Consider the following 11041-nt stretch of genomic DNA (forward strand, 5'->3'; position numbering starts at 1 on the left):
GTATCCATTTACTTGGTTATGTCTTTTGAAGAGGCATTGCTTCATTAAACATTTTCCTGCTTAGTCTGTAATGATCCTACTACTTCCACTCTAAACCCATTATTACATTAAATAGTTTCATTTGTCTTCAGTCGGATGAAGATGTTCCACATTGTCTTTGGTTCTTGGGGCCTCTTTGATACATGATCTTCGGTGGTGCAACTGCACTGTGGAAGACTCAGCAGGGTCTATGCCCTAATTCCAGGTTGGCAGGATTTTTTAGCCTGTAATGGAGCAAATATGTTATTCAATTGTCACACTCTGGTGACAACAGTATGATTATGCTTCTACAAAATTAAGCATCTGAGACTACTTCAGGTCTTGTCTCTTTCACCCCCGTCTATTCCAGCAGTAGGACTCCGGTGTTGGTAGTGGGAAGCCACTGTGTATGAGTAGTAGGTGATGAGATGATGCTCGTTCTGTGGCGAAGAGCTGGACCACTTATGTACTCTTTTGGTGCAGCCCAGTAGTGAGACATGTAAACATGAAGGGAGAAGACAATAGGTGTCTGTATCTCCAGGGGATGGGCCATTTTGCTGCAACACCCAGGGCTGCTGGAGGGAGAAGCAGAACGCCAGCTTGGAATGCTGGGGGGAGCAGCTGCCAGCTCCAGCTTGGCCTCCAAATGGGCTTCACATTTTAGCAAGTACTTAGCGCTTTTGGGCAGGCTGGGAAAAAACAACTTCTGGAACTTGTCTCCTTCTATAGCAGATTTCTGTCTGGTCTGAAGACCAGGCACTGCAGCGACCAAAGGGCCAAAGGGAGAAATGGAAAGGATGAACCCACTGCAGTGGGGTTCTTTCACATTAACCTCGTTTCTTCCACAGAGGTCATGAAGGACTCCATCAACTGGGGAGGTGCTACCTCACCTCTCTCTCCTCAAAAGGAGCTTTTCATGCTCTGCTTACTTCCCTTCTTAATGGTTTCACATTTCCAAGGTTAACTTCACAACTTCTCATTGCTACAATCTTTTTAGTTTTAAAGTAGAAGTTTTATGGAGTCCAAGTGTAACTTTCTGTTTAGGTTCTTGGGCAATCTCTGACTTGAACAATAGGTAAATTGAGGATTAATAGTAATACACTACTCTCTGCAGTAGTTGCAGTGAGTGTGTGCTGAGCTTTTGTCATTCCTGAGCAATGAAGTAACCACGCATAATGTACATGCTATTAAGATGGGTTTGAGTTGTTTTGTATGTTTTTTCCTGTGGGGTTACTGAATACTGTGCCTCAGCAAAAAGGATTAAATAAAACTTGAGCTATGGGTTTGAAATTCTGCATGAAACATCTGATCCATATTACTGCAATGTGCCAGAAACTGCAGTTGGTATGTCAATTCTGCAAGCAAAAAATGATTGCAATGCAATTTCTTCTTTTTCGTGTAAAATCATACATATCCTCCCTGCAGGGATTTTCTTGTTTAGTGGACTACAATGTGGATTTGGAAAAAAACATAATTCATTTGTATGTAAATACAACCTGAAGGCTGCAAATATCTGAGCTTCTACAAAGACAGAGGGCATGTACATGAAAACAAATGGACCTGTTGTCGTTAGAAATTCATAGTTTACCATAATAGGGGTGGGGGAAAAGGTTGTGTTTGAAACCATATAGGTCAGCATTTCAGACTTCTGTGTTTGTGTTCCAATTAAAGGAGAAAATGGAAAAGCTTCTGGATGTTTACTATTTTTAGGCTAGCTTGAGAGGAGAGGAACAGAAATAATATTTTTTATATGTTCCATTAGCAAAATATATGCCACAAATAAGATATTTTTGTGTTTGGCTCGTACATAGATTTGTGTGAGTTTTATTTGGTTTGGAAGTGGGGTATGTGAATTTTTGGCAGTTGTTCTGTTTCTTTTTCTCTATGTTAAATGCAAATAAATTTTTCAAGATAACTGGAAGTAGAAATTATGTCTATGGGTCTCACAAAATGCTGGAAAGTACAGGAAGTCCAGCATTCGAAAGCAGAAGCAAAGGAGGGGGGAAGAGAAACAAGGAGATGGTGGATGTTTGTGGTGTCTCACAGCAGCATTTGGTTTGCCTAATTTTTGTTCCTTGGTATAGTAAAAATATTTTGTTGCTAAAGTATTTTGATTTGGATTTACAATAGCATAAATTATTTTGAGATAAGTTCACATTAACCACCACAAATTCCTCACTTACCTGTCACTGTTTCTGGGGATACAACTTCTGGCTCCTATTAATGCATCTTCTACTTCAGGAAGGGAAAATGCAATTTAGTTTTATACCTGTTTTAGAAAAATCTATGATAAAAATGAACCAGTGCCTTCTCTAATAAGTATTAAAGACCAAACCTGTGCAATTTGTAGTAAGTGCAGTCTATCCTCTTAAAAATGTCCAGGGGATATATGCACTAAACTCAGATTAATGCTAATAGGAGTTACCTGAGATAATAGCTCATTTATTTAGTGTTGCATTTCACTTTATTTCTGTTTTCTTTTTATGAAAACAAAGTTAGGGTTGGAGTTTATAGTATAAAGAACTTTTTTTCCTTCCTCTCTGTAGGCATGCTTCTAAGAAGAGCACTGACCATGAGGAAGCCCATGTGCTAGTTGTTTTTTACTAAACCCACGGAAGAAAATGGAGCCACGTTTCAGCTTTGCCGAACCTTTTTCCACCATAGTTGGCTGAATGAGAAATGGTCATGTGATTATGCTGACACCCCAGCATGCATTTGGTAGACCTGTGGTTAACTCGTTCCCTCTCCATGTGTCTGCTCTTACAAAGCTTTGTCCTCATGATACTGTGCTTTCATTCTGCCAGTATGTGCCCAAAAGGCTGCGCCTGTTCCCCCTCTGGAGGTCTGAATGTCAACTGTAGCAATGCAAACCTCAAGGAAATACCCAGAGATCTTCCTCCAGAAACAGTCTTACTTTATTTGGACTCCAATCAGATAACATCTATCCCCAATGAAATTTTTAAGAACTTGCACCAACTGAGAGTCCTCGATTTATCAAACAATGGGATTGAGTTTATAGATGAACACGCCTTTAAGGGGGTGGCAGAAACCTTGCAGACTCTGGATTTGTCTGACAACCGGATTAAAAGCGTGCACAAAAACGCTTTCAACAACTTAAAGGCCAGAGCCAGGATTGCAAACAATCCCTGGCACTGTGACTGCACACTGCAGCAGGTATTGCGGAGCATGACCTCCAACCATGAGACAGCCAACAACGTCATCTGCAAGACTTCTGTGCTGGATGAACATGCAGGGAGACCATTCCTCAACGCTGCCAATGATGCTGACCTCTGCAACCTTCCTAAAAAGACTACTGATTACGCCATGCTGGTCACCATGTTTGGCTGGTTCACCATGGTGATCTCCTATGTAGTTTATTACGTCCGACAGAATCAGGAGGATGCAAGGAGGCACCTTGAGTACTTGAAATCCCTGCCAAGCAGGCAAAAGAAACCAGATGAAGCTGATGACATTAGCACTGTGGTATAGTATCCTGAATACAATGACTGCCTTTGTGATGAGAACTAGAATTGGATGACGCTAAAACCAGAGGTTTACTTCTAATGTTCATTGTAAACATTAAGACTTTAGGGGTTGTTTTTTTTTCCTGTTTAACTGAATTACGCCACTGTTGAGCTTTCTAACAGAAAGTTTTGTCTGGGTGGTATACTTCAATTATTTCTCTGGTGGTATCCTAAAACAAGTGAATTAATATGTAAACATTAGTTTAGACCCATTCCACTATTTAATAACGAAATTTATTTTTTTAATTTAAAAACCAAATAAAAGCTTAAATTTGAACCATGTAAAGCAGAGTAATTTATTGATCAGAAACCTGTGCAGTGCCAGAGCACACTTGGTTTCTTCAGAGGAATGATGATGAAGAGGTCCAGGAGTGGAGGGTCCCTGAAGGGCACTTCTCACTCATGGGTGCAAAGTGAAAAGCTGGTGAATGGTAGCCTGTCTGGGGGTCTGCCCACCAAGATGGGAGAGGGGCGCAGAATGGGTGAGGAGAGCAGAATGCTCTGACTCCGAGTGTAAGGGACTGATGCTTGGTTAAGACCTCAGAGGGCATTTAGGCAGTGCTGAGGAGGAGAAAACATAAAGGAGCTGCATTTCAGGATGTCAAAGAGAGGTAAGTTGGGGGAATGTGGTGGATTTTCATCTTACACCTGCTTACTGCCTTGTGTGAGCTTCATGCGACTGTCCTCAGCACTGGGGAGTACAGCAAGAAGACAAGAGCAAACTTAGTATACTGTTCAAACTGGATTACCAGTAGTGATGATTAAAATAAAACCTAATAAACCTGGGTTTTTTTAATCTGTATATAATCTGTTCATAACTAAAAGTGACTTTATTTTTTAGGGTATAACCTTTTTTTAAAAAATGAAGGAAATAAATTAATATATAGGCTAGACATATTCTGTTGTGTGATAGGAAATCCGTGTTTTTGTATGATTTCGTGACTAAACATTTGGGAAGATATAAAGCCCACATGCAGTTAAACTCAGTGTTGCATATGAAATGGATATTTTAAATCTCTGCTGTCTTTAAAAATATGATTTTTTTTTCATAGATAAAGTTTTCAAAGGGAACAAATTCTCAAGAATGTATTTGTCTTGTTCTTTATTACCATAATAAAATGATGCTTGTCTCTGGGTCCCTCTAGGTCCCGTCTAACTGACATTGGAATGTGTATTATGGAAGGGTGGATAAAAAAATATATAAAATGCTGCTTTGCTAGAACAAGTATTAAAAAACAGCCTTAAAAATTAAGAAAAAACTCTGGAATCATTTCTCCAATTAGATTATCTGTTATTTCTGTTACAGTTATACTCTTTTATATTTTAGAGGGCACAAGCTTGTTTATCTTATTTCTTTCAGAACATTGTTAAAAGAATAGCTAAAATCTGTTTCAAAGCAAGTCAGAGAGCAGGAAAAAGAAGACGATTTTTTTTTCAATATGCATAGAGTCAACCTTTTATGTAATCTTTGTAGGCTAAGTCCTACCTGAGTTCTTGTGACCAACTTAGCTGTTTGCACTGCTTTATCTCCATGAACAGTTTTTGGCAAATCAAGAGAGTGTTAATGTTTGTAAAGGGCACAGTCTGTCTGGGAAATATCTGCTGTCTGATATTTCTGTTCCTGAAACTACCTCCCTTAAGTAAAAATTTTATTTTCTAAGATGAGGAGACTGTTGATTACACATCCTCCTTAGTTAGCATTTTATACTTTAATTTTTCCAAGCTCTATCTGGCTATATACCCCAACCCCCCAAGCTCTGCATAGACTCCTTCAGGAGCCAAAAGCAGTAGGGTTAAATACACATGTGATTCTGAAGAGAGCATATAAAATATTATACTGTACTGACAATATAAAAAACCCTACTGAATGGGATGTGTAGTGCCTCTGTATAGGCTGAGCCAAATTTGTTCCTGATGTAATTCTTCTAATTTCTCTAAAATTTCCTTCAGAATAAAATTGGTTTAGTTTCTATCACCGTGTTCCCCAAGTGATATTTAGGATCCAGCTAGTATGCTACTTTTGGAAAAAGCAGGGGGGACTAGCTAAAAGAAGGAACTGAGCTGGAGGTACTAATATAATCAAGAATTCAGTGTTTATTCACAGCTGAATGCAGAAATTTCTACACAAAATTTGGACAAAATTATTTAAACAGCAACATCTACAAAATTCTGGATGGTCCTAAAACACTTTAAAAACACTTGCAGGTTTTAAAAATTATATTTCAAGCAACATTTTAAAAAAGAACCCCTCTTCCCAAACCTGACTGACAAAAATGTAAAGAATGTATCTTTAGTTTTTCTGGTTTTCCATTTTATTACTTGATCTCCAGACAGCATCTGGAGCTGGTATAGATTTAGCCAAGCTGAATTTCTGACTCTGCATCTTTAAATCCAGACCAAAATTCATTTAAACCAAGTTAAGCATTACTCTGTAGAAATGTTTTGTAAGGATTGTTTCCAGTCAGTTCTCCAGGTCTACTGATTTTCTTTAATTGATCTCTATCAAACATCTCTCCTCACAAAAGTTTTCCTTTGAAAACTGTACTGAAATCTCTTTTTTAAAGTGTGAGAATCAAGGCAATACTCGGACAACCAGTAGATACAAACTCATCAAGCTGAATTTAGCTAATGAGAAAAAATTAGTTAAATCACTCTTCCTCAGCTATGTGGACCTGACAATGCAAGTTTTCTTGTCAGCTCAAATATTTGGGCTATATCTCTTTATTTCATTGAAAAGAAACAGAATAGAAAGATAAAAACTTTTAGTATGAAAAGATGCATGTTTTTTTCACATTTACTACACACCTTTCTGTCCAAAACTACCCTGGAGAAAAGCCTACACTCTGCCCTTTGAAGTCAATGGCACAAATTTTTAAAGTTTGATAAAGTTTAACACTTCAAGGAGTTATTTACAAAAACAGTTTTGCTCACAAATGAGTAAATTGCTGTATTTTTTGCTATGATACCTTAGCATGTAAATACAGATGAGAGGAAATTGATGTTTCCTTATTCACAGGAGATAGCATGTGACAGAAAATGAAGGACATACATAACACAGTGAATTTTTATTTTTGTTTTCAATTAAGATAATTCAGGAAATGTAGAGCTGGGGCTTAATAACTTACATGTCATTAATTTCTCTACCCCGATTTTCTTAAAAAAAACTTCTCTTGTTTCAAAATGGTTAATGATAACTCTCTCAAGCTTGATTTTTTTCTTAAAACTAATGGTGATTTTTCTGTTAATTTTCTAGTGTTATTATGATCTGTAAGATCTGTGATAGGGCATTTGATCTGTGTGTATTTAGGCTCAGACTTCATGTTTTTGTTTTGCTCTTAGCTTGGTACAGAATTAGATACAGATATCTTCATTGTTAACAGACATTGTGTTTTCAAGTCTTCATAATAGTAAGATTTTGCATTGCAATTGCCATAAATTTCAGAGGCTGAGTAAGGACAGAAAGTGTGGTGATCCAGGTTCTCATCTTCCCAGGGACGAAAGAAGAGAATAGAACCCTAGTTCATTAAAGAGATGCCATGCAGAAAATCTACCACATTGTTTTTCAGCTTGTTAAATTGTAAGTATTAAGAAGCAAAACAAGAAAGTAAAAGGAACAGCTGGAGACTTAAATGCTTGAAGGTGTCATGGAGTCTTGCAGCATGTTTAGATGTGCAGTGGAGTCTCAGAATTTTAAAAAGGGTGTTCCTTGACTTCCACACCTGGAAAAAGAGCTAAACTAAACAAGAGTAAATGAGATTTTCATGAGTTAAAAACATATTCTTTTAATTGTAAGAGGGAAATCCAGAAAAGGCAAACAGAATATGAATTCTAGTAAGGTTGGATGTAAAGTCATAGTATGGCCGAAACAAATGGGAACATTTTTTTTTTCTAAGCAAATCAGAAACAGAAGTCCCACTTAAGCAAGGGCCAAGAGTTAATTGGGTATTAAGGAGCACTGTGGATAGACAGGACAAATGTTCTGAAAGAAACTAGGCTAGCATGTGAGAAGGGGAAAAAGTCATCCTATGAGTTAGTAAGAAATTGTCCATTTTCTTGAAGGAGAATGGTTACTGAAATTCCTGAGAAGGTGTCTCAAAGGTCTCAGAATAGGACCAATGCTGTGCAGTGTACTTCTGGGTGGTGTGGAAAAAGGAGCTGATAACATTTGTGGATTATAAACAGTTATGGAGGGCAGTCCAACATACAGTTAACTGTGAAGAAATACAGAAGGTTCTCACATTTCTGTGTTGGCAGGTGATGATAAAATGAAGGTTGGATTTGGTTTGAATAACTACAAAGTACTGCAGATGGCACATCCGTAGCTATGAACCCAAGGATATTCTCTAAATTGGCTATAATCAAATGGAAAAAACATTTTGGAGGCACAATGGGAAGCTCTTCAATGACAAGCACCGAAATTATTAGGAGGGAAATAGTCAAACATCATGGTGGAATGGCATAATAAACCACTGAATAAAATCTGTGATGAACCCACATCTGGAGCATTGGGTTCGGTTCGGGTTCTCCTTGTCTTCAAGTAAGATGAACTTATATCTGAATCACTGTGTGGAGAAAGACGATAAGATCATGAAGGATATGAGGTTGTTTCCATAGGGGAAGACATCTAAAATCCCCAAGCATGGGGGTGAGACGCCATAAGATAATAACTGGAGCAGTACACAAAAGGTAACTTCAGGAAGTCTGATCTCTGTTTCTTGCAACAGACGACAGAGCAGTTCTGATTAGACAGTGTTAGGCAAGGGGTGTTGGGTTTTCCTTAAAATACTTTTTGTAGAGAGCATGCATTTAAATGATGAAGTACAGGGTACTGTAGAGAAGAAAAATTCAAAGGTAGGACTCCACAAATTCTCAGAAATCTAGATTGTTAGCATTTAACAATACTAACATTATGTAGATACAATTCTTAACAAGGAAGGTCTCTACTCATCCCAGGAAGCAGGGATGGTTTCCCTAGGAAAGGCTCACAAGTCTATGCTTCTCTTATTCTGTCTGAGGTGCTGCTGTAGGTGATTGTAGAAGAAGAGAAGGTGGGCCTGATTTGTATGGCACCGATGCTCTCATACATCCAGCGGGATGCAAGTCGTGTTGCCAACCTGTGAGGCTTGAAAGGGTATTTGTTGTGGACAAGGAGGTTTCACATGTATGGAGTGGGAATGAAGTCCAGGAAAAGCAAAATCATGTTTAAATGTTGGTATCTCCTCGCGGTGAATTGCAGTACTAACGGCTGGACAGGGTTCGGATGCTCAGTGTAGAGTTGTGCCAAGATCGTGTTAACTAAAGGAGTGACACCTTTCCACTGGGGACCTGTGGGAAAGTTATTCAAAGACCTTGCCTGACATATCAAGTTGCATTGATACTATTACAGCTCACCTGGTGGTTCATCTAGAAAAGATGGGAATTTCCCTGCAGATTCTTCATTAAAACGAGGCTAAAGACTTTTTTTTCCACAAAGAAATCCCTTCATCCTTGTTTCTTCAAGTGAAAACTGGTGTGATGACTTACTGAAAGTATAAGTACTTCACAATGCCACTTATGACAGGGAAATACCCTGGAAGCTTTGGTTTTGTTTTGCCCAAGTCAGTTAATCTGAGGAGTGAAACCAACCAACAAGCATTAAACACACCTTATACGTGCCATACTACAGCAACATATGAAGTAGGTGGTTTTTGCATGGCAGTAAATGCATGAGTATGTATGTGTGCAGATCATCCATACATCTCTGAAATTCACTCATTTCCCTGTGGTTAGGCACGTGCATGACTATATCAGATACATGTATATACACACGCACACAGGAACTCCTTTGGATGCTTTGATTTCCCGTATTTAATCATGAAACATGTCGCTTTGTTGCTTCAAAGCCATGATTCACGCTGCCTCTAAGCCAAGTACACCTCCGTCCTCAGCCTTTAGCGATGTTCCGTGGTCCAAGTACCAGCACGCGACGTGGAAGAAAATGTGACGCTGGCACAGCTCATCCTCTTTCTGAGATCCTTAGTCACATCCACTGGTTACCATATAAAGCTGTTACAGACCTTTGTGAACAACCTTTTGTTTTCCTTCTGTCTCAGAAAGCAGTACAATTTTCTAGAAAGCAAAATAGTTAGGTGGATGATGTAAGGCCTTCTAGCTCATAAGGAACAGTCCTGTGTGTAAAAACCAGTGTGCAAGTGCAGCTAGTGTCTCTGAATCTGTTCTCTTCTGCACTTGCTAATGAGTAGATTCTTGGCATTACAAATGTGTTTGGCTGTGTTTTTCTCCTAGGAGATAGTTATGGCCCTTGGAGGAGATTTCTTGAGATGCTTGTGAATCTGAATACAGCTGTTAATTCCAAAAAAACTCCAGAATGAAAAATGAGATGGTTTTAAGCTTTCCCTACTGCAAGGAAACTTGAGAAGCAGTTAATTATTTGGGAAATCAAACATCTGTGTTACTCTTAATGCTGTTGTGAGGATTCAGAAGCACATTGTGAGCATCCTGCTGCGTTGGTGGGGCAGTCTGCAAGCAGATTTCGTAACGACGCAGCAATCTCCAAATTGAGATTAAACTGGACATTGAGGGGAAGACAAACAAATAAACTAAAAAACCTCAACCAACCAAACAAAAAAAAAACCCACACAACAAAAAATGTCCATCTTCATCCTTCATAATTATTAGTCACTGCCTCATAGTCAAAGAGTTTGTGATCTCTAGACTTCTTCATAGCTCCATCTTAATTTGGAAAAATAGGTCTTTTTAACTACATCTGCCCCAATACTGGCACTATATGACCTGACACTACTTATATTTAAATGGAGATTGAAGTTTAACATATTAGCTAAACCATGTCTCACTGAGGTAGGTCTGTTTGTATGCCTGTCTGCACATCTGTAAAAAGATATTTAGTTATATATCAGAAAAATATACATTTTCTTTATATAGGTGTGGCTATAAAACCATGCTCTTTCAGATATGTTCTGAAAGTTTTTAATGTATAAAAGCAAGGAAAAAATTGGAAAGGAAAAACAGACTCCAGAACTTTCAGGTTGTCTTCAGACATCAAAGCTAGACAAAAAGGAGAGAAGAAAAAACACTACCAGGACCATTCTTGTTTCTTCCTTTGAGGATTAGCTTTGTGCTCAATGCTGCATTTCATGGCTTACCAATTTTTTATTTCTGTACCTAAGCCAGATTAACTTTTTTTTCAGCAAAGTCTCTTTTAAATGGAGTTCTTAGCTACAGAGAGTACTGAGGCATATCAAGTTGGCTGAAAATAACCTGTGACTGCAACAAATAAGCTCTCTAGACAATATCTCTCTACCCTGTTAATTAAATTTAGTGGCAAAGGAAAGGAGTTGTTGTTGAATTAAGGTAATACTAAGGAGATTTCTGGTTCTCAAGTAAATGCTGGCTTTTATATTCTTAATGTGGCTGTATATGGGGCAACCAACACACCTTTTTTATCCTATTTCAGAAGCTATGGATCTGGTTGCTATTAC

At 38.3% G+C, this 11041-nt stretch overlaps 1 protein-coding gene across 3 annotated transcripts in view; it reads left to right on the forward strand.

The window, feature by feature from the left end:
• LRRC3B (leucine rich repeat containing 3B) overlaps window positions 1-4794 on the forward strand; it is a 47133-nt gene extending 42339 nt beyond the window's left edge. For all 3 annotated transcript variants that reach the window (XM_017818056.1, XM_017818057.1, XM_017818058.1), the window contains exon 2: window positions 2565-4794. In XM_017818056.1, the coding sequence (XP_017673545.1) occupies window positions 2728-3507 (780 nt within the window). In that variant the 5' untranslated portion in view covers window positions 2565-2727 and the 3' untranslated portion in view covers window positions 3508-4794. The remainder of the gene's footprint in view (window positions 1-2564) is intronic.
• Window positions 4795-11041: the final 6247 nt, after the last annotated feature.

This window comes from Lepidothrix coronata, unplaced genomic scaffold, assembly GCF_001604755.1.
Source record: "Lepidothrix coronata isolate B3197 unplaced genomic scaffold, Lepidothrix_coronata-1.0 Scaffold64, whole genome shotgun sequence".
Lineage (NCBI taxonomy): Eukaryota > Metazoa > Chordata > Aves > Passeriformes > Pipridae > Lepidothrix > Lepidothrix coronata.